The sequence below is a fragment of the Moschus berezovskii genome, chromosome 3 (assembly GCF_049115385.1).
Source record: "Moschus berezovskii isolate FMDL1 chromosome 3, NW_MosBer_1.0, whole genome shotgun sequence".
In the NCBI taxonomy this organism is placed as follows: Eukaryota; Metazoa; Chordata; class Mammalia; order Artiodactyla; family Moschidae; genus Moschus; species Moschus berezovskii.
This window is the reverse complement of record NC_142462.1, coordinates 119,742,750-119,767,941: the sequence shown is the minus strand read 5'-3', so window position 1 is coordinate 119,767,941 and position 25,192 is coordinate 119,742,750. Positions and strand designations below refer to the sequence as shown.

Genomic DNA, 25,192 nt, shown 5'->3' with positions numbered 1-25,192 from the left:
CACTCAACTTATTAAAATTCATGAGACTTTAAAAATGTCACCCATCCTAAGAGGGGTGTAAGCAGAAAAATCTATTTCACAGAAATAAGAAGCCTATTGCAAACTCACCTTGGAAATTATTTCCTTCCATACAATTCTTAAATGTCTTACCCTATTTATTTCAAGGGTCATTTCAGAAATGGTTTAATGCAGATTACTCTGATATGTTTTATTTCCAATAAACTGTTTATAATATTATTTTGAATATATCTGCCTGGTTCATTTCCCCAAGTGGCTGATGACAGTAACAATGCATGTGTGTACATAAATAAGCAAGAGAAATTCCTACCCATCGGTGAAAAAAAATTCCTTTAGTGTCCTAAATGAAGAAGAGGCTGTTATTAATTCTATCTGATGGATGAGATAGAAACAAGTGATGAGAATGGTTGTCTTCCTCAGTGTCATATGCAGGAAAAATTCTAGATATTTTGGAAAGAATTTAAGTATACTATTGAATTGTAAAACAGTTATGTTTTACATTTATAATTGGAACAGATTTTTAAATGATTTGGAAAATTTGTGCAACCACTACAACAAATGGTTGAAAAGATAGAGCAGAGTAATCCATTTGTTTTTAAACAATATCCCCTTACATGGCTCATTGGACCCATGGCCATTGTTATGGAAACAAATAATTTGTTATAAGCACTGCCAGGGCACTTGGCTTGGAGCAAGGTCTGTTAGCCATGCCTCACAAGCTTGCCTTGCCCCAGCAATGGCCACTCCACTTATGAACAGGAAAACATGCCAGAGATTTGTCCACATTACACTTTCTACCTTGTCATACTATTTTCATCAAAAATATTGTCAGATACTGTAAATCTTGAATAAGAGTAAATGGGTCAACTGGATTTGGAAAGGAGAGAGGGAGCTTAAAAAAATCTGGAAATTATAATAGACTATTGTCACTGAATACAAATACTACACTAATTTTGTAAAATGCTTCCAAGATTGGCAATCAATAACACATTTCTAAATCCTTATAGTTTGCAAAAATTCTTACATAATTTCATTTAAATATTCCCAAAGGCATCATTCGTATTTCTCAGAGAAGAAATCTGAGGCACAAGGGACTTCTGCAACTTTATAAAACCAAATAAATTAACCTATATACTTGAATTCAGAACTCTAGAATCCATATCTTGGTTTTCTCTTTCCAAATATATAGGCTAATCAAGAAGGATATTTTAGGAAATTTTTATTATGCAAATCTTGGCTGATGTGCTCTTTGATTTATAAAAAAAGTAGAGAATGCATGTTCTAGCTATTGACTTGATATTCATAAAATCAAAGAATTTACTAAATCAATCTGCTAACTACTACTTACTTTTCAGATTTTTTTAATGTTTTAAAGTTATTAGAAACAATTAAGTTTTATGTGTCTATGTGTATATATATACACGTATATATATGAAAGCATGTAAGAACAAAGAGATCTGAGTTGTTTTTTTTAACACATCTAGGAAATCAATACTCTACTTAATATTGTTTAGAGAATACAAACACATATTCCTATATCCTTGATACATATTTAACCATGCAATTTAAATATAATAAAACATTTCTGTTCTATGGGATTTTCCATTTAATATATTCAGTGATTACTGATCCTAGTCTGATACTATTAACAAAAGGGGTCAAAAACTATTTTAAAAAATAATTAGGAATATACAAGCATTTTTTAACCATTAAAAAACATTTTTTTTAAGAGAAAGAAAAACTGTTTACAGGTCAATTTGTAATATGTTCAGTTCAGTTCAGTCGCTCAGTCGTGTCCAACTCTCTGCAACCCCATGAATCACAGCACGCCAGGCCTCCCTGTCCATCACCAACTCCTGGAGTTCACTCAAACTCATGTCCGTCGAGTCGGTGATGCCATCCAGCCATCTCATTCTCTGTCGTCCCCGTCTCCTCCCACCCCCAATCCCTCCCAGCATCAGACTCTTTTCCAGTGAGTCAACTCTTCGCATGAGGTGGCCAAAGTATTGGAGTTTCAGCTTTAGCATCAGTCCTTCCAATGAACTCCCAGGATTGATCTCCTTTAGAATGGACTGGTTGGATCTCCTTGCAGTCCAAGGGACTCTCAAGAGTCTTCTCCAGCACCACAGTTCAAAAGCATCAATTCTTTGGTGATCAGCTTTCTTCACAGTCCAACTCTCACATCCATACATGACCACGGGAAAAACCATAGCCTTGACTAGACGGATCTTTGTTGGCAAAGTAATGTCTCTGCTTTTTAATATGCTATCTATGTTGGTCATAACTTTCCTTTCAGGGAGTAAGCGTCTTTTAATTTCATGTGTGCAGTCACCATCTGCAGTGATTTTGGAACCCAAAAAAATAAAGTCTGACACTGCAAAACAGTAATAGTATACAAAGAAAGTGTTCACTATTAATATTCCAATTTCCTATTTTGGCCCCAAATATCTACATTCAAAGCCAGTAATAGAATTTCCTAAGCAAAATTAAATGAAGCTTCTTAGAAAGACCTGCTGGAATTTCTTACTGAATGTAATGTTTAATGGACTTTTGATAAGAAATGCTTATATAGAATCCTTCCTTTCTAACAGATTGTACAGAGGAAATCTGAAAATACCTTGGAAAGTATGCAAATTAGAGTTTGTAGAATATGTAAATGGAAAATTTTTCTTTGGCAATTTTACCAACCTGCACATATTTTCCTTTTATATTGGAAAGGAAATTCTAAACAGAAGGAAATGTCATTGTGGATAAAGTATAAAGGATTCTATAATGCTTTAGTATCATCAAAGAGGAATAAGAAGGCTTGACTAGTTTAGCACATTTATTTAATAGCAACTCACATATTTGAGTATTAAATATTCAGATAAACTCTTCTTCAGAAGTCTCTTCAAGAATTATTCTCATTCCACAGTATGAGATTGATGACTTTAAAATCTTGTGAGACTGTTGAATTTCTTATTTACATGACCCATTCTTCACTTATTTTAACATTATCATCCAATGGTCATAAAATAATTCAGAATCTCCATATGGGCATTTAACAAGAATATTATAATAAAATTGGTTATGGTTGTCCGTTTCTGCAATCAAAAAAGAATAACCAATGACATTTGTTAAAAACAATATTAAACTGATGGAATGGACATTACACTGCATTCTCCTCAGGTAACCAATCTTTTTAGGAAAGGATAGCTAAAGTAACCTTAAAACTTCATCAGCTTTGAAATCTTTTTACTATGAAACTTTATATCAGATTAGGTGTTGTCTATTAAAAAAAATCCAATCTTATTTATGTGAGAAATCTCTTTTAATTCCAGTATACGTTATGTTAAACAGTTGGATTAAAAGAGATATCTAATTACCATTTTTAATAAATTTAAGCTCAGTTGGTAAAGAATCTGCCTGCAATGCAGGAGACCCTGGTTCAATCTCTGAGTTGGGAAGATGCCCTGGAGGAGGGCTAGGCTACACAATCCAGTATTCTTGGGCTTCCCTTTATGGCTCACCTGGTAATAAATTTAAATCAAGTATATTTTTGGTTGAGATCTATAAGTGCTACACTTTAATTACTTAATGCATGTTAAAACTTAAGTTCAAAAATACTCAAGAACTGTTAAGAAACAGTGAATTTTATCTCTTTTATAAAACACCAAAGCAATGAACTATTTTTCACACTAGCAAGGAATAAAACACTTCTTCAAAGATTTTTTGGGTTTTATTGGCCACGCTTTGATTCCTGTGGGATTTTAGGCCCCCAATCAGGGATCGAACTGGGGCCCCCAACAGTCGAAGTGGAGTCCTAACCACTGGACCACCCAGGAATTCCCTATCATAGATTATTAAAGTAATGTAAACTTTATTGAAGGTTCATTGGCATTTAAGTATATTTTGCAACATTTAGCTTGTGTCTCAAATTTGTTTTGATTTATAAAATTTTATAATTAACTCACCATAGTTTTGTCGAGAAATAATCATTCATTGCTTATCATGTTCTTAGATTTAAAGAAAAGTACATGATTGGAAAGGAAGATACAAACATAAACATCAGAAAAGCAAAAAGCTATAGAAATACACCGTTCATCACCATCAAAAAAAACTGAGAGTCTGCTATGTAGATGTATCAATAGCTTACCTTCACAATTTGTGATATTTTCACTGAATGACCTTGTCTCCCTGACTCAACCTCTGGCATTTTATATAAACCAGAAAAGTCCAAGTCATGCTGGAAAATGTCATTCTTTTTAGTTGTTTGAACTCATGTCTCTGTATTTAGTCAAAACGAGACCCTCCCTTACTGCTAAGTGGGTTTACCAGATGGTGCTAGATCTGCAAATGCTGGAAACAGAAGAGACATGGGTTCAATCCTTAGGTCAGGAAGATCCCCTGGAGCAGGAAATGGAAATCTGCTCCAGTGTTCTTGCCTGGAAAATTCCATGGACAGAGGAGCTTGGTAGGCTACAGTACATGGGGCCACAAAGAGTCAGACGTGACTGAGTGACTGAGCACACACTTACTGCCAATTATCTGGTAAATGAAGTCCTAATATCGCTGCATTTCAGCAACCATCTTGGGGCAGCCATCTTTATAAGCAGCTATCGTTAGAGCAGACATATTTAGGGCAGCCATCTTCATAAACTGTCTGAGTAAATTATAAGCATCATTGTGAACAAAGCTAGTGGAAGTGATGGAATTCCAGTTGAGCTATTTCAAATCCTAAAAGATGATACTGTGAAAGTACTGCACTCAATATGCCAGAAAATTTGGAAAACTCAACAGTGGCCACAGGACTGGAAAAGGTCAGTTTTCATTCCAATCCCAAAGAAAAGCAATGCCAAAGAATGTTCAAACTGCTGCACAGTTGTACTCATCTCATCCCCTAGAAAAGCAATGCATAAAATTCTCTAAGTTAGGCTTAAGGAGTACGTGAACCATGAATTTCCAGATGTTCAAGCTGGATTTAGAAAAGGCAGAGGAACAAGACATCAAATTGCCAACATCTGTTGGATTATCAAAAAAGCAAGAGAGTTCCAGAAAAATATCTGCTTCTACTTTATTGACTATGCCAAAGTCTTTGACTGTGTGGACCACAACAAACTGTGGAAAATTCATCAAGAGATGGGAAAACCAGACCACCTGACCTGCCTCCTGAGAAATCTGTATGCAGGTCAGGAAGTAGCAGTTAGAACTGGACATGAAACAACAGACTGGTCTCAAATTGGGAAAGAAGTTCATCAAGGCTGTATATTGTCACCCTGTTTATTTAACTCATATGCAGAGTACATAATGAGAAATGCCGGGCTGGAAGAAGCACAAGCTGGAATCAAGCTTGCTGGGAGAAATATCAATAACCTCAGATATGCAGATGACACCACCCTTATGGCAGAAAGTGAACAGGAACTAAAAAGCCTCTTGATGAAAGTGAAAGAGGAGAGTAAAGAGGCTGGCTTAAAGCTCAACATTCAGAAAACTAAGATAATGGCATCCGGTCCAATCAAGTCAGTTCAGTTAAGTTGCTCGGTCATGTCTGACTCTTTGTTACCCCATGGACTGCAGCACCCCAGACCTCTGTGTCCATCACCAACTCCTGGAGTTTACTCAAACTCATGCCCATTGAGTTGGTGATGCCATCCAACCATCTCATCCTCTGTCGTCCCCTTCTCCTCCCTTCTTCAATCTTTCTCAGCATCAGGGTCTTTTCAGATGAGTCAGTTCTTCGCAACAGGTGACCAATGTATCGGAGTTTCAGCTTCAACATCAGTCCTTCCAATGAACACTCAGGAATGATCTCCTTTAGGATTGACTGGCTGGGTCTCCTTGCAGTCCAAGCAACTCTTAAGAGTCTTCTCCAACACCACAGTTCAAAAGAACCAATTCTTCAGCACCCAGCTTTCTTTATAGTCCAACTCTCACATCCACTCATGACTACTGGAAAAACCATCCATTCTGTTCCGTCGCTCAGTCGTGTCCAACTCTTTGTGACCTCGTGGACTGTAGCCTACCAGGCTTCCCCGTCCATGGGATTCTCCAGGGAAGAATACCGGAGTGGGTTACCGTTTCCTTCTCCAGGGGATCTTCCCAACCCAGGGATCGAACCCAGGTCTCCCGCATTGGAGGCAGACGCTTTAACCTCTGAGCCACCAGGGAAGCCCTGGTGGAAAAACCATAGCTTTGATTAAATGGACCTTTGTTGGCAAAGTAATGTCTCAGCTTTTTAATATGCTGTCTAGTCATCATCACTTCATGGCAAATAGATGGAGAAACAATGGAAACAGTGACAGACTTTATTTTCTTGGGTTCCAAAATCACTGGAAATGGTGACCATAGCCATGAAATCAAAAGATGCTTGCTCCTTGGAAGAAAAGCTATGACCAACCTATACAGCATATTAAAAAGTAGAGACATTATTACCCTGCTGAAAAAGATCTGTATAGTCAAAGCTATGGTTTTTCCAGTAGTCATGTATGGATGTGAGATTTGGACTATAAAGAAAGCTGAGCGCCCAAGAAATTGATGCTTTTGAATTATGGTGTTGGATAAAACTCTTAAGAGTCTCTTGGACTGCAAGGAGATCCAACCAGTCAATCCTAAAGGAAATCAGCCCTAAATATTCATTGAAATGACTGATGTTGAAAATCAAACTCCAGTACTTTGGTCACCTGATGTGAAGAACTGACACATTTGAAAAGACCCTGATGCTGAGAAAGATTGAAGGCGGTAGGAGAAGGAAACAGAGGATGAGATGGCTGGATGGCATCACTTACCAAATCGATATGAGTTTGAGTAAGTTCCAGGAGTTGGTGATGGACAGGGAAGCCTGGTGTGCTGCAGTCCAAGCAGTTGCAAAGAGTTGGACACAACTAAGTGACTGAACTGAGTTAACCTAAATAGTCCATTATGATAGGAGAGGATTTAACAGTCTCTCAGTTTTGGAATGAAAACTTTACAGAAACAGAAATCTGAAAGATAGTTTGGAGTCTGGCTGCAGCTCTTCACATAACTGCATTTTAGAAAGAAAATAATGATTGCTCTACTGGAAGAGCTTGTGATCTGAGCCTTACTTGTCTACTCCCAGTTAGTCAGTCTGTTGTCTGTGTAGTCACCTAGTCAGTATCTCTCTCTTTCTGCTCAACTTTAAGGACGGTCCTTCCTAATTCTGTTTCACCATTGTTTTTCACAATAGACCTCGTCCATGCCCATTTGGTAGTAGCAGTGTTAGTCACTCAGACTCTTTGTGATCCCACCGACTGTAGCCCGCCTGGCTCCTCTGTCCATGGGAGCCTCCAGACAAGAAAAATAGAGTGGATTGCCATTCCCTTCTCCAGAGAATCTCTTTGACCCAGGGATCGAACCTGGGTCTCCTGCATTACAGGCAGATTCTTTACCATTTGAGCTATAGGAAAGACCTTCATGCCCATCTTACCTACAGGCTGAAAACCAATCTACAGTAGGGTTCTCAGTGCTAAAATTCATTAGAAAGACTGCAGGAGCTTTAAAAATCTCAGGGCCTAGGTTTCATTTTAGACCATCTAATTCCAAATCTCTGGAAATGAGACCCAAACATCCATGTCTTAAAGCCATATAGGTTATTTCATTGTGTATCCAGGGTTGAAAATCACTTTTTTAAAATATAAAGTATGCCTGATACTTAAACTTAGCTTAATTGTGAGATGAAGACTTTCCATGAAGAGAAATTTTCCTCCCTACTTGCTTCCTACCATTTACACATCCCAATATACAAGTGTTCTTGCCATGCAATCAAGGCTTAATAGAACTTATTTCTAAAGGACTCCTCTGGCGTATGTACTTTTTACTATCAGGGTATTGTATTCTTATTTCACATGACAGTCATGATCACAGACAACTGCTGTGGAAATGACCACCTACTCAAGTTCAGAGCACTAAACTCTGCCTGCTCACAAAAATTACTTAAGAGTTTTAAGCTATAACCTTTCTGGGAGTGGGCCCTGATCAGGTCAAAAATCCCCAGCATTCTGTCTAACACATAAATTAAAAACAAATTCCTCCCATTCCTCCTCCTTCTCCTTCCACCTCCTTCTTTTTGTTTCTTATTGATGGCTTTACTTGATTTTGGTTATGACTGCCTTTAAAAAAATAATAAAATAGATCCCTTAAAATTTGGTATTTTATAATATATATAATTAATTTATATGTTGTGAATTTTGATTGAATACACAAAACTTTCCAATTTAATTAATATAGTTTTAAGAGTAAATGGATTATACTCCCTTTTTTCTCAGAATAAAAAAATAAATAAAATGCCTATAGATCTGTAATAGGGGTTTAAACTACCATTATGAGTATTTTCTTTGCTACATTATTGCTCCTACTCCTCTAAATTATTTCTTCATAATTTCAATATTTTACTCAAATTGAAGATCTCCATTCCTAAAAAATATCAGTCATTAATATAAAATTCTACTTACATGATTCCAATTTAATTTGCCTGGGTGGGCCTGGCATTCATATACTTTATATCCTTCTCAGGCAACTCAAAAGGGTAGCCCAGATTGAGACTCATTGCCCTAAGCCTTGGATAGAAACTGCAGCCTAAAGAAACATTCTTCAACCAATAAGAAGGTATGAATAAATAGCCTCTTGGTGGTTTTTAATACATAAATACAGACAAGTGCACACACCTTAGAGTGAGGACTAGTAATATTTTAAAATATTTAAAATTGAGAAGGGGATGCTCATGATGGTGTCTGCTGCTGCTGCTGCTAAGTTGCTTCAGTCGTGTCTGACTCTGTGCAACCCCATAGACGGCAGCCAACCAGGCTCCCCCATCCCTGGGATTCTCCAGGCAAGAACACTGGAGTGGGTTGCCATTTCCTTCTCCAGTGCATGAAAGTGAAAAGTGAAAGTGAAGTTGCTCAGTCGTGTCCGACTCTTAGCGACCCCATGGACTGTAGCCCACAAGGCTCCTCCATTCATGGGACTGCCTTCTCCGATCATGGTGTCTAATGTACTCCAAAGCTATGGCTGGTCTAGTTGCTTTTTCTTTAAGACTATCTTTCTTATTGTCCTCTTCATACATATGGTCAGTAGCTAAGGAGTGGTTCTAAACCCCTTCATGATGACATCGGCTCCTCAAGAATAGCAGAAAACCTTTTGTAAAATGAGCACTTAATTGTATTGAACTCCCCCTTCACCAAAATCTGATAGATTGACCTTCCCCCACTGCCTCTTTGGAGCAGTCTCTCAGAGCTATCTGAGGTGCTGCGTCCCAGGCTGGAGCCTCATTTTGCTGCAAATAAAACTTAACCCACAGCTCTCAAGTTGTGCATCTTTTTCAGTCGACAGAGGCAAGTAAGAGTTTTCTTTTTTTTTTTTTTTCTTTCTATTTACTTAATTCTCAGTTCAGAATTTGCATAGTTTGTACCACTGCAGATCTGTGCTACAAACTAAAATACAGTTACTTGAAACATTGTGCTTAAAGAATTCTAGTGTTCTATCATTACTGAATTATTTACCTAATTTTATTTTCAGGTTTCAAAACAGTCCTATTGGGTGGTCTTATTGTCTGTGAAATACACCAGAGCTTGGGGGAGGAGACACCCATTGCATTGAGTTTGCAAGATAAGGGTTTTCATCACTAAGAAAAGGCTTGGGGTGGGGCAGGGTAGCGCATACTGGATTTGGATTCATTTTCCCATCTTCTTTGGCTTTGCTCCCATTTCTTTTCTGTCTCAGCAAGTACCAGAAGACACACACAAAAGGAAACAAAAATAGCGAGATCAGTCTCCAACCACTTCACTCCCAAGCCCTTCCCCAGACTGTACCAGGCATGGGAGGAGTCAGATAGCTACTCCACAGCCAAAGAACACACCAGAATCCACTACCATTTTCAAATATCTGCAAACCCGATTCTGTGTCTTTTTCTGACAGTGACTCACCCAGATATTCCCATCTTGATGGTAGGGTTTCCAGTTTCTCCCAGTGTCACTGTAGAGCATGCGATATTGGGTCACCCAGTCCGAGCTACTGTATCTTCCTTGAGTTGCTATGGCACTGATCTGCTTCCGATTGCCAAAGTTAACCTGAAGCCACTGATAATGGTCACTGTCTGATGGAGACCATCCCCCAGCACCTGAATAAGGTAGAGACAAGAGGAGGGAAATAGGTATTTAATGTTGAACTTCTACAATTGACAATGGATCATTCTACATCTTTTAATTGGCGTTGGAAGTACTATATTTCACAGATACATTATCAAGTGTCCTTTATAGATGCCACGGGGATTTCAACTAATATTCTTCTAGCAGGGTAACATTGACACTCTGACCTCTTTATGGTTTAATTATGTGCTCATTTTCTCCTGAGCAAATGTCTTCATAATTCCTCAATTAGATCTTATTAGTACATGTCAAACTCTAATTGGCTGAGGCTTGATCAATTTACCATGAATTCTTCAACTAAAAATCACTAGGAAAAGATATGTAGCAATTTAATATTTCCTCATGTAAGGATTTAAGTAGATCGTAAATGAAACAAAATGCAACTATACACACTCTAAAATATATATTTACTTTAGAAAGTTCAGAGTTGAAAGAACACTACTAGCTCTCAAGATGAGGCCTCATCTTACATCGACTCCTGAGACCTAAAATATATAGTAAATTAGTCAATATGTTCATGACACTTAAGAGCTATACAACCAATGACTCCGGATGAACACATTTCTAGGAAAATAATTTGAGTCACTAAATGAAGTGAAGCTCTTTTGGTAAAATAGAATAAATGACTGGCAAAGAGTGAGAACGTGAAGATATCCATTAGAGAAACAGCACTAACACAGAACAAAGTTCAGTTCAGTTCAGTTCAGTCGCTCAGTCGTGTCCGACTCCCCGCGACCCCATGAATCACAGCACGCCAGGCCTCCTTGTCCATCACCAACTCCCGGAGCTCACTCAAACTCATGTCCACAGAGTCGGCGATGCCATCAACATAGAACAAAAAGACTCCTAATTTATAACACTATGTGAAACAACTATGATTGCACATAAATAGATTACAGAAAATATGGCACAATGCTTAGTTCTAAGAAGCAATATAATTCTTTGAGTGAGTTTGATTACTAATGCTAGCAAATATTAGGAAAATATTCAACAAATTATCCAATGTACAGTATATGAGAACACATGCCTCACTTTTCAAATAAGGAATTTAAAAGCTGACAATAAAATAATTTATTTTATGAAGTCTATGCTAATAAAGATCATTTTGCAAATCATCACTGATATATCGTTCATATAATGATATTTACAAGGCTTATTTCTGTTCTCAACTATGATGGAATAGCTCTCCCACCACAAAGAATTACAAATCCGACAAAATGTATACGGTTATACTTTTAAGACATTAGACAATACACCATATTGGACTCTGATTCATGAGATAAGATAAGCAAATGAGGTGAGCCCTGCCAGTTTCCTGGCTTTCTGCATGGTTCACTTTCCAGACCATAGTATAAAAGAATATTCTGAACAGACACAGCAGCATCACTGAGTTGAAGGCAGAGGAGAATCAAAGCTCTCGAGGAATCCAGAAATCATAGGACAGAGTATCAGGGAAGGGGCAGCTGTGCAGAGAAGAAGCTTTTGGAATGTCCATAGGGTCACCAGTGAGAATCTTCAGTTCAGACTTTGGATGAATGCTAAGCTGTGTATTTGCAGACTAAAACTCAACAAGACAAAGTGAAGTGAGATCTGAAATGAACAACAGCCAGAAGATGCACAGTCCTGGGAGTAGTTTTATTTCAGACTGGACAAGATTGAGGGAACTTGAGCAACCCTAGGCATTCAACAGAGATCTCAGAAAGGGAGTAGAATAATTTTATCCTAAAATAAGGATTTTAATTCTAATCCTACTCCGAGTGAGTGAGTGAGTAGAGTCTCTCAGTGGTGTCTGACTCTTTGCGACCCCATGGATTGTAGCCCACCAGGCTCCTCTGTCCATGGGATTTTCCAAGCAAGAATACTGAAGTGGGTTGCCATTTCGTTCTGTAGAGGATATTCCTGACCTATGGATCAAACCCAGGTCTCCTGCATTGTAGGCAGATACTTTACCATCTGAGCCACCAGAGGAGCCAATCCTACTCAGAACACATCTGGAAAAAGGTTGGTAATAAGTTTGAAAAAAGATCCTTCTGATCCACAAATGAACTAAGCCCTTGGTTGAATGAAACTCAACACTCCATTATGGGAGGCCGTGGAAGTTTATTTTTCATGAGACTCCCATGAAAATATGAAAGAAATTCAACAACATAGAATCCATAATGTCCGATAAAACTTTTTTAAAATATTAGATATTTGGGTAAGCAGTAAAATATGACTCATACCCAGAGAAAAGTCAGTCAGTGGTAACAGACATGGATGATGAAATTAAAAAGAGCACAACGTTACAAGAGAGATTATAAATTAGCTGTGTTACTTGAACAAGAATGTATAAATATTGAGGAAACAAATCTGGAAGCTTAATGGAGAAGAGAAAAAACAAAGGGAAACAACATGGGAGTTTTGGGGCTAGAAATTATATTTGAAATAAAACATTTACTAGATGGGCTTAACAGCAGATGAGAAACCGAGAAGAAAACGGCGCGTGCTAAGTCCCTTCAGTCGGGTCTGGCTCTTTGCTCCCCCATGGACTGTAGCCCACCAAGCTCCTATCTCCATGGGATGCTCCAGGCAAGAATACTGGCGTGGTTGTCATTCCCTTCTCCAGGGGATCTTCCCCACCCAGGGATCAAACCCATGTCTCTTATGTCTCCTGAACTGGCAGGTTCTTGACCACTAGCACCACCAAACAGAAGAAAATAGAAGTGTACTCAAATACAGGGTCAGACAAACCATTCAGGCCTAAGCTCACAGTGGGTAATATGGCTTAATTATGAACAGTAGTCCAGTAACATGTAGGATAGCATTAAATGTCTTAGCAATCATGGAAATGGAGTAGGAAAAGCAGAAAGGGTAGAGACTGAGGCAGAAAAAAAAAAATACATTTGAGGAAATAATAGTTGAAATATACAAGCCCAAATATCTGAGAAATTCACCGAAGACCAAGAAGAGTAAATGCAAAGAAAAATACACCAAGGCACACCATAAATAACTGCTTAAAAAAACATCCTAAAGAGAAAAACTTTAAAGTGTTCAGAGGGCAATAACATCTCAACAATAGCAGTGCAAGCCGGTGAACAAAGAAATGAAATGATGAAAAGAAAAGAAAAAGAAGGTGTCAGTGTAACATTATACACCAAGCAAAAATACCGTTCAAATATGAAAGCAACATAATGATACTTAGGACAATTTCTGAGAAAATCCATCATCAATAGGCATGTTGTATAAGAAATGGAAATTTTTCAGCTTCGGGGAAACCTGGCCATGCTGAAATCACAGGAAGAAACAAATGCAGAAAATGGTAAACATGTCAGTAAATATGAAATATTTGTTAATGCTTTTAAAATTTCTTTAGAAGATAATTGCTTGGAACAAAAATAGTAACAATGAATAAGAGGGTTTATAATACATGTAGACGTATGTATGATTACAATAGCATAAAGGATAGGAGGCAAAGGAACAATGTACTGTACTGAGTTCCTTTTACTACATTTGAAATGATACAGTATTACGTGCAAGTAGTAAACCCTAGATCAAGGGTCTGCAAACTTTTTCTCTAAGGTTTAAACACTGAGTATTTTAGGCTTTGCAGACCATGCTACTTCCATAACTACTAAACTGCTACAACTACGAAACTCTGCTACTGTAGCATGAAGCAGCCACAGAAGATCCAGAAGCAAGAGCGTGACTGTGATTCAATAAAACTTTATTAATAAAGAAGGAGGCTGACCAGAGAGCTGTAGTGTGTTAACCTCTGCTCAAAATCAACTTCTCTTTTACATCTGTGCATTTCACTATATCTAAATTATACTTCCAAAAACATTTTTAAATGCTCCATCTGTATAAAATGTGTGTGTGTTTAGTCTACATGTGTGCTTTCTATAGAACGTGTGTATAACCCCCTCATGACTACCTTGTCTTCATTCCCCTATTTATTCAAACTACACTTGTACAAGAATGATGTTTCTATAAGGCAGATCTAATCATAGTTAATCCTAGTTCAATATTTTTCAATTGATCCTCATTGCCTCCAGAAATAAATGATCCTCGCCTTCACAAACAAAAGACTCACCCGGAACATCCCCTATATACCATCACAAATCCTCCCTCAACTTATTATGATCCTCCCTCAAAATATTATTTCTCCTTCAAGGATCAGCAAGTTCACTCCAAATATCACCTCTGCAATGGGTGCTTTGATTTGCCATTTTGCTTCTAATATGACTGGAGGACTTAATTCTTTCAGATATTTACACTGCTGCCAGAAGACCAAATGTAGCTGTGATTCCCCTCAGGGATTCCCTGGGATAAAAAGAGGCATTTTACAAAAGGTCATGCCCCTTCCTAGGGTTATACAGATGTAACAATGGGCTATCCAGAGGATGCTGCTGCTGCTAAATCGCTTCAGTCGTGTCCGACTCTGTACGACCCCATAGACGGCAGCCCACCAGGCTCACCTGTCCCTGGGATTCTCCAGGCAAGAACACTGGAGTTGTTGTCATTTCCTTCCCCAATGCATGAAAGTGAAAAGTGAGAGTGAAGTCTCTCAGTCCTGTCCGAATCTTAATGACCCCATTGACTCCTCCACCAGGCTCCTCCATCCATGGGATTTTCCAGGCAAGAATACTGGAGTGGGTTGCCATTGCCTTTTCCAATCCAGGGGCTAGAAATGGCCAATACCATTGTCCCAACTGGGGAAAACTAGAAATAACCACCACAGTCTGGTCTCAGAGCTCCCTGAGAAATTGGAAGTTGAAGCTTCCATGGAAACTGCATCGCATGTTGACTAGTGCCTCTGCCTTTTTCTGTTTCCTTCCCTTCCCTTACCCCAGTTTTCATCCTGAAGATACTGTCTACAAAATTTGCACTTCTCTGACTCATAATTTGTATCCTGGGAAATCCAGTCTGCAATATTTTTTTGGAATCACTTTCCTTATAACCTGCATGTGAGTTTGTTGTCCCAGCTTTGTACTTCATTTGCTATTTCTATGCTTTCTTCCTTTTTGTAGTATCTAACATTTCCAATAGTCATATGTCATTCATATGTTGATTTTACCAAGAATTCTGCAAAATTTTGGAAGAGCCATAGATGAATTTTTGGGTCTTTCTGGTGGCTCAGACAGTAAAGAATCTGCCTGCAATGGAAGAGACCCAGGTTTGATCCTTGGGTGGGAAGATCCCTTGGAGAAGGGGATGGCTCAGTTGAGCTCAGTTGTTCAGTCATGTCCGAAGCTTTGGGACCCCATGAACTGCAGCACATTAGCCTTCCCTGTCCATCACCAACTCCTGGAGCTTGCTCAGACTCATGTCCATCGAGTCAGTGATGCCATCCAACCATCTCATCCTCTGTCGTCCTCTTCTCCCCCTGCCTTCAATGTTTCCCAGCATCAGGGTCTTTTCCAATGAGTCAGTACATCACATCAATACTGGAGTTCCAGCTTCAGCATCAGTCCTTCCAATGAACATTCAGGACTGATTTCCTTTAGGATGGACTGGCTGGATCTCCTTGCATTCTAAGGGACTCTTAGGAGTCTTCTCCAACACCACAGTTCAAAAGAATCAATTCTTCTATGCTCAGCTATCTTTATAGTCCAACTCTCATATCCATACATGACTACTGGAAAAACCATAGCTTTGACTAGACAGATCTTTGTTGGCAATGTAATGTCTCTGCCTTTCTAATATGCTGTCTGTGTTTGTCATAGCTTTTCTTCCAAGGAGCAAGTGTCTTTTGATTTCATGTCTGCAGTCACCATCTGCAGTGATTTTGGAGCCCAAGAAAATAAAGTCTGTCACTGTTTCCATTGTTTTCCCTTCTATTTGCCATGAAGTGATGGGACCAGATTCTAAGATCTTAGTTTTTTGAATGTTTAGTTTTAAATCAGCTTTTTCACTCTCCTCTTTCTCCTTATCAAGAAGCTCTTGAGTTCTTCACTTTCTTCTATAAGAGTGGTGTCATCTGCATATCTGGCAGTATTAATATTTCTCCCAGAAATCTTGATTCCAGCTTGTACTTCATCCAGCCTGGTATTTCACCTGATGCAGTCTGCATATAAGTTAAATAAGCAGGATGACAATATACAGCTTTGACATACTCCTTTCCCAGTTTGGAACCAGTCCATTGTTGGATGAGTTGAGAATGGATACTCACTCTAATATTCATGCCTAGAGAATTCTATGGATAGAGGAACCTGGCAGGCTTCAGTACATAGGGTTGCAAAGAGTTGGCCACAACTGAACGACTAACACTTTCAATTTCATATATGAATTTGGGGGATACCAGTATACCTAGTCATCAAGAGATAATAAATATATTTCCTTCTGTTAGATAGTTCCAAACTTTGGAAAAATCCTATACCCAATTGCATATGAATTTCTTTATATGCATTACTAAAAGCAACAGGAATATTTCGGTTTTTGAAATAAAAAAGCAATTATTACTGTGAGTAAAATAAGGAAGATATGTGCATTTGATTGATGCAATTTAGAATATTTCCCTTAACTAATTCTGCAAAATGAATTTCAGGATAAATTTTCTTAATTTACCCATTTTTTTGTTGTTGCGTTACAATTTTTCAATAAAGAAGCAATTAACAGATAGCTACTTAATCTCATTTACCTCATTACTTAAATAAATGAATTTATGGTCAACTTTAAGGGAGGCGAAAGTCTAAAAGCAGTAAAAATATAAGTTAAAACTTACTCCTTAGCCGAAGGGAATGTGAAGAGAACAGTGATCAACCTCCAGGGGAGGGCAAATGTCAGGCTTTCATGAGAAGCATGGTGGAAAGATGGATGGGAAGTTCTCTGTTTCTCTTTGATCGCTCTCACAATGTAATTTGGGGAAGTTGATTTCTTTGTTCATTTGGCTTGTGAAATGTGTAACCTCTATCGATTTAAGGATTAAGAATGATACCTCTTTCATGACAAAAACCTAAGGAAATGGTATATAAGAGAGCAGAAGGGCTCCCCCAAGACACTGGAGAATATGTGAAAGAGGACAGAAGTGTTTCCCAGTGGATACAGTGATGGCTCAAGGGAACTAAGTGGAAAGTCAAAGAGGAGAAGAAGGCAAAGATAGTGAACAGTCATAAACTCTTAGATTCTAAGGTGATTTAAGAATAACTCTTATCTAGAAATAATACAGCCAAGTTATCCATTAGGTAACTAATAAATTGTTATAGTGACTTGAAAGATGTGTCCTTACAAAGAACTCCTACCATTCCCTAAACACTGGGATGCTGTTCCTGCCCTACCTTTTCCTTCCTCTCTGTCCATCTTCCTCCACCCCTTCATCTCTCTCTCTCTTCTTTTTTTCTCTCTTGAATACACATATTTTCCCCCTCCACATATGTGTGTGTGTGTGAACTATAAGATACTCAGTGTTTGCATTCTGGATGTTCACCCCCACTGGGGTTACTTGAGTAAAGGATTATAATAAAAAACTTGGAGAAGTGGATGAAATCAGCACTCTATACTCGGAGATAGCTTATAACTGTGATAGCCATTTCCTCTTTGTAATTTGTAAATTTGTACCTATGAGAGCTAACAGAAACAAGAAACTTTGTGTGTGGTTCAAGAGAAGGCATGGAGTTTTTTTTCCAGTGATAAATGGCTCTTGCATAAACCTGATGCCTAAGCACGTGGCTATAACACCACTGGAGACTCCAAGCCTCAATTCTAATTTAACAGAAAAAGGTAGAAAAAGAATTCAATTAAGGCTAGAACTACCTTTAATAACTGGTTGAGAAATATGTATCAGATGAAAACAATAAATTGAAAAGGAGACTTGCAGGCCAGATAGCATTATGAGTTCAGGCTGGGAGACCTCCTGCTCTAAACACACAGAATTTTTAGATAAGATAGATAAAAAGAAAATTGAAAAGACATATCCAGGATCAAAAGTACGATAAGCTTCTCCATGCACAAGAAATGCAACCGAAATGCAAAGTAGGACCATAACCAGTTCATGCTGGAGTCAGGGCTGAGGACAGGCAGAGACAGAGGGACATTGGGTTCCTGGGGAGTGTTGGTGAATGCACGTCCCTATGTGTGTTACCAAGAGGAAGCCTGGGTCAGAGCTGAAAACTAAACTAACCCAGGACTAACTTGACTGTGAAAAGAGACTGAAACAACTGCTTCCTGACTTAGAGACATGGGTAATAGGAGACTGTATAGTCCAGAGGGTCCCAACCTACGGAAGCTAATGCCTGATGATCGGAGGTGGAACTGATGCAATAATAATAAGAATAAAGTGCACATTAAGTTTGATGTACTTGAATCATCCCTAAATCATTGCTCCCTCACCGTCGTCTGTGGATAAACTGTCCTCCATGAAACTGGTCCATAGTGCCCCAAAGGTAGGGGATCACTGCCACTCAAGGAATTTGGAAAACAGGCATATCTAAGCTAAGAGGGTGCACCCATTGGCTTGCTGACTGGACTTGTGATTCCCTAGTAACACTGGCAGGCAAGGACACAGGGTCCTCCATGTAAAATGTGTTTCTGCACTGAGGACTAGGAAGCTGAGGAGAAAAATTGCCAAATTATAGGGAAGAAAAGAAAAGAGGGTGAGAGAGAAACAGCTGACTGCAAAGAAGAACCTAAAAAAAAAAAAAAAGCAAAATCACCAAAAAAATATGCCATAAGTCAGCTAACAAAGTTAAAACATCAATGCAAATGTCTCCAGATATAATAGCAAGCGAGGAACAGGGGAAATAAAAGGCTCAGGTGCTCAACACCCTGGCAGAACAGAGGTTGAAGCGTCTGCTTGCAATGCAGGAGACCCAGGTTCAATCCCTGGGTCGGGAAGATCCCCCGGAGAAGGAAATGGCAACCCACTCCAGTATTCTTGCCTGGAGAATCCCATGGACGGAGGAGCCTGGTAGGCTACAGTCCACGGGGTCGCAAAGATTCGGACACGACTGAGCGACTTCACTTTACTTTTTTTTTTTTTAATCCATTAAAAACCAGCAGCAATGATCACATCCAAGAGGGAGAAATGAAAGATTTACAGACAGATACTAAAAAGAACTAGAAAGTGATCTCAGAAGTAATACAAGTAGACATTGACAGGAAAATAACCTCATGAGAGGAATATCCTGAAAGTATCTGTGTGTGTTTAGTCACTCAGTCATGTCCGACTCTTTGTGACGCTGTAGCCCGCCAGGCTCCTCTGTCCATGGGCATTCTCCAGGCAAGAATCCTGGGGTGGGTTGCCATGCCCTCCTCTAGGATCTTCCCAACCCAGGGATCGAACCCAGGTCTCCCACATTTCAAGCAGATTCTTTACCATCTGAGCCACCAGGGAAGCACAAGAATATTGGAGTGGGTAGCCTATCCCTTCTCCAGGGGAACTTACCAACGCAGGAATCAAACTGGAGTCTCCTGCATTGCAGGTGAGCTACCAGGGAAGCCATTCTATAACCATATAGTGGAAGCTATTCAGCAATAAAAAAGAAAGGGCACTGATACATGTTACATCAGATCAGTACAGTTGCTCAGTCGTGTCCGACTCTTTGTGACCCCATGGACTGCATCACGCCAGGCTTCCCTGTCCATCACCAACTCCCGGAGCTTACTCAAACTCATGTCCATAGAGGTGGTGATGCCATCCAACCATCTCATCCTCTGCCATTCCCTTCTCCTCCTGCCTTCAATCTTTCCCAGCATCAGTGTATTTTCCAAAGAGTCAGTTCTTCACATCAGGTGGCCAAAGTATTGGAGTTTCAGCTTCAGTATCAGTCCTTCTAAAAATATTCAGGACTGATTTCCTTTAGGATTGACTGGTTGGATCTCCTTGCAGTCCAAGGAACTCTCAAGAGTCTTCTCCAACATCACATGTTACATGATCAGTCTCAAAATAACTATGCTGAGTGAAAGAAGCCAGGGAGAAAAAGTACATACTGTACGATGCAAATAAAGTTCTAGGAAATGCAAATGATATACAGGAATAAAAGCAGATCAATAACTGAGTAGGGATGGGGGGGTGCAGAGGGAGAAGAAAGGAGTTTTAAAGTGGAAAAAGAAAACATCTTAAGGTGATGGATATATTCGTTATATTGATTGTGGTGATGGTTTCATGGCTGCATACATATATAACAATGAGCAAATGGCACAACTTAAATAGGTACATTAGTATACATCAATGACACATCAAATAAACAGTGAAAAATTGTGGGAGTAAATAGATAAATAGGTTAAAGTGTGAATTTCAGTGATAAGACTTGAAGTTCTAGAATAAAACAAAGGCATAGAATATAAACATTTGAAGAAGTAATGACTGAATTTTTTTTTCAAAATTAAAACAACAAAAAAAGATACCCCTCAAAAATTGAAAGGATCCTCTGAAAATTGTAAAGCATACATGAAATGAGCATATTATGAAAAGTATGCAATGAGATACAAATGAAAACTGTTCTAAAATAGTACGATTGATGAACTGTGACATTTAAGAATGTAAAATTCAAGTATATAAATTGTGAATTATCTCACTGATAAAGAAAAAAGAGTTGGTATCTTAAGAAGTGATAAAATTTGCTTCCTAATAACTTCAGATTTTATTTACAGTGGGAATAAACAGCTAGAAGGTGTGGCATATGACCTACCTATAAGAAGGATATATTTAATTAAGATATACTTAATCTACACAATTAAGATCATGGTATCCAGTCCCATCACTTCATGGCAAATAGATGGGGAAACAATGGAAACAGTGACAGATTTTATTTTCTTGGGCTCCAAGATCACTGCAGATTGTGACTGCAGCCATGGAATTAAAAGACATGTGGTCCTTGGAAGAAAAGCTATGACCAACCTAGACAGCATAATAAAAAGCAGAGACATTACTTTGCCGATACAAGTCCATCTAGTCAAAGCTATGGTTTTTCCAGTAGTCAAGTATGGCTGTGAGATTTGCACCATAAAGAAGGCTGGGCACCGAAGAACTGATGCTTTCAAACTATGATGTTGGAGAAGAGAGTCCCTTGGACTGCAAGGAGATCAAGCCAGTCAGTCAGTTCTAAAGGAAATCTATCTTGAATATTCATTAGAAGGAATGATACTGAAGCTGAAGCTCCAATACTTCGGCCATCTGATGTGAAGAGCTGACTCAGAAAAGACCCTGATGCTGGGAAAGGTTGAAGACAGGAGGAGAAGGGGATGACAGAGGACGATATGGTTGGATGCCATCATCAACTCAATGGACATGAGTTTGAGCAAATTCGGGGAGACAGTGAAGGACAGGGAAGCCTGGCATGCTGCAATGCATGGGGCTGCAAAGAGTAGGATATGACTGAGTGACTGAACAACAGCAAAATGAGAAGTAGTATAAATAATCTTCAACCAAGTATAGACACTTGTTGATTGGAAGTAGCCAGAAAAGAGAATTATGGCCATTTATTAATGTTTGTCATGAGCTAGAGAAGGAAAACCAGCCATGCTACCATCATTCCTAAACTATGGAATAAACTGATAAAATAATACTGAAAGCGTAAAAGCTAACTTTGAAACAAAGCAGAAGAAAAAGAAGACATCATTTTTATCAGACTATAGGAAGTTACCCCCAGAGACAAATTAGGTTATAATTAAAGAACTATAGCTGCTTTAACATTTTGAAACATTCAGATTACATCTCAAAGGACTGGTATTACTCATAAAAGTAATGTTAGCTTCCCTGAATACTTATCAAAGGAGCTGCCAGAAAAGTAGAGGTAACTAAAAACAAACACAAACCAATAACACCCCCCTTCAGAAAAAAAATTCAGTTTCTAAACAAAGACTTGGAAAAAAATAGACAAGAAGAGTGGTGGTGGTGATGGTGGTGGTTTTGTCACCAAGTCATTTCTGACTCTTGTGACCATATGGACTGTAGCCTATTAGGACTAGGCTACAGTCCATGGGATTTCCCAGGTAAGAGTACTGGAGTGGGTTGTCATTTCCTTCTCCAATAGACAAAAAGGTTCTTCTTTAAAATCTGGTGTGTGAGTTATGAACATTTAGAATAAAAGTGAGAAGTGGGGAGTTATTGATACTGGGGGAGGTATTGGTGGGTTATAAGGATTTCCTGTTTTGATCATGTTCCTGTTTTGATCATATTCCTGTTTAACATGAGACATTAAATTTCATAGCTGTATCTTCAAGTTAACTTTAGCAAAGCATTTTGGCAATATTCTGTTAAGTATTAAAATAGTAAAATGTGGTCTGGGAAATATTTTTGGTAAATTCAAAAATGGTTAATAATTATGCCTTAAATATCTTGATTAATGACTATGTCAGCTTGAAGAGAGGTCCTAATGATCTGCCACAAGCTTCGGTCTTGTATGCTGTCATTTTTAATATTTTTATTATCTAAGGCATAGAAAACATGCTTATGAAATTTGTCAATTACATAAAGCTGGAAAAGAGACCTAATACAGTAACTAGCTAAATTATGATGTTAAATGCTCTTGACTGGCTGGAAATCTGAGCCTCTCCTAGCAAACTTTATTTTAGCATCAGTAATAACCTAAAATGCCCATTTTGAACAAATGCATGATCAACTTTATTATTAAGGTATATAATGCTTACAAATAATTATGCAACCTTAATTTACTTTATCCCTGACCTAGTGGACATGAGTTGCTGAGCAACCTCCAGGTGATACTGAAGGACAGGAAAGCCTGGCGTGCTGCAGTTCACGGGGTCGCAAGAGTCAGACATGACTTAGCGACTGAACAACAACAATTTACTTTATGGGTATGATACTATATTTACAGTATTGCTTCAAAATTTTTTGATACATTTTCATTAAGTCTTTGCACATAAATAAGAACCTGGGAATTATCACAAACTGAATACAACCATACAGTCACCACCCAGATCTATAAAGAAACCATCGCCCGCAACACAGGCACTCTTACTATGCCCTTTTCCAAACAGTCACGTCTCCCCGCCAATGAACCGCCCGAGATTCACCCGTGTGGTTATGTTTAGCCGTTGGTTCCTCATTTCCTTGTTGACTAATTCTACATGATGTAGTGTACAACTCTATTGACCAAGTCGAGGGTATCGTTGAACATGTGTATATTTCCAGTTTGCTGTTATAAATGACACTGCTACTAACATTCGTGCCCATGTCTTTTACCACTTCTTTGTGCTACATGCCCAGGAAGAGAACTGTGAGTCCAAAAAGTTTTGTATATTTTTTCAAATTCTATTTATTTATTCGGCTGTGTTGGATCTTAGTTGCGGCATGTGGGATATTTCTCACTGTGGTGCATAGGCTTAGTTGCCCTGTGGCAAACGGGATCTCAGTTCTCCGACCACAGATCAAACCCACGTCCCCTGCATTGCAAGCAGATTCTGAAGCACTGCACCACTAGGGAAGGTCCATGTTTTTTAAATATAATATATTAAATATTTATATTAAATATATTATATTAATATTATATTAATATTAATATAATATATTTAAATATAATATATATTTTATAAATATAATCAGTTTTGCCAACAATTTTTAAAAGTAGTTCAGTTCAGTTCAGTTCAGTCGCTCAGTCATGTCCAACTCTCCGCATTATCACCCTCATCCATGACACACCCTAGGAATTTCATAAGCGTTTCTGCTATTCCAGATCCTTGCCACAACTTGGTGTAGTTAGCCTTCTTTTTTGCTGTTGTTTTCTAAATGCAGTCTAGACATTTTAGACTGCATTTGCAGTCTTGCAGGTTTGACTTGTATTTTCTTGGTAACCACTTTCATTCTGTTCATGGCAAGATTCATTATAAAACTATTGTAAACTAAGACAAAATGTTATGAGTGCAAATAGGCCATATAAACAAAATATAGATCCCTAAAATAAAACCACATGTATACATGTGTATGGTTTGGTGGTTGGTGGTTTAGTTGCTAAGTCGTGTCCGACTCTTGCGACCCCATAGACTGTAGCCCACCAGGCTCCTCTGTCCATGGGATTTTCCAGGCAAGAATACTGGAGTGGCTTGCCATTTCCTTCTCCAGGGGATACATGTGTATATTAGCATATAAATTGTGACAAGGTAGCACAGGAAAATAGTAGAGACCGAAGGTATTTTTTTCAATAATCAGGATCAATTGGATATCCACGTGTAAAAAAGTAAAAGGTGGCCTTGCCTTATAGTATACTGAGATCAAGGTAAAAATGTGTAGCTATAATTGTGAAAAGTTGAACACTGAAGCTTATAGAACTTGATTTAAGAGAGTAACATCATCTTCTTGGGGTTGGGAATGATTTCACAAACAGAAATAAAATCACTAGCTATAAAGGGAAAGATGCATAAATTATGTTATATTAAAATTAGAAATTATTATCAAAAGACATTAATAAAAGAGTGAAATGGCTAACCATGGATTTGGGGCAGCATATTTCCAAACATCACTGACTCAATGGACATGAGTTTGAACAAACTCTGGGAGATGGTGAAGGACAGGGAAACCTGGCGTGCTGCAGTCCATGAGGTCATAAAGTGTTGGACATGACTGAGAGACTAAACAGCAAATTTCCAAACATGTAAGCAAGGAATATGCCCATATCCAAACTGTAGGGTGGTCCAGTGGCCAGGAATCTGCCTTGTAATGGAGGGGGCGCTTGTTCAATTCCTGGTCAGGGAAATACGATCCCACACGCATGGGGCATCTATTGAGGCTGGGTGCTGCAATAAACATCCTGTGTGCCACAACTGAGAACCAATGCAGCCAGATAAATAAATATTTAAAAACACAAAAAACAAATTGTATAAACAAGGCCTGCAAATCAATAAGACACATTCAAACTTCCTAATTTTAAAAATGGATGAGGAACTTTAACAGGCAGTTCACAAAAAAGGACTATAAGTTACGAAACATATAAAAAGGTGCTCAACTTCAAGGGCTCAACATTTTCAGAAAACGATTTAAAAACTAAGAATATTCAAAGAGAGTAACTTATCATTTACAAGAGGACTTAATCTTACACATTACTTTGGGGAAACCAAAGATGCTTAAACTTTGTAAGAGGAAATAAAAGAGTAACTTAATTTCC

The 25,192-nt window shown here is 38.4% G+C and overlaps 1 protein-coding gene across 1 annotated transcript in view; it reads right to left on the bottom strand.

Annotated features, from left to right (window-relative positions):
* Positions 1–25,192, bottom strand: part of CNTNAP2 (contactin associated protein 2) — a 1,655,962-nt gene that overhangs the window by 1,570,100 nt on the left and 60,670 nt on the right. Inside the window, exon 3 of the mRNA XM_055420199.2 lies at positions 9,936–10,129. Within this exon, the coding sequence (XP_055276174.2) occupies positions 9,936–10,129 (194 nt within the window). The remainder of the gene's footprint in view (positions 1–9,935; positions 10,130–25,192) is intronic.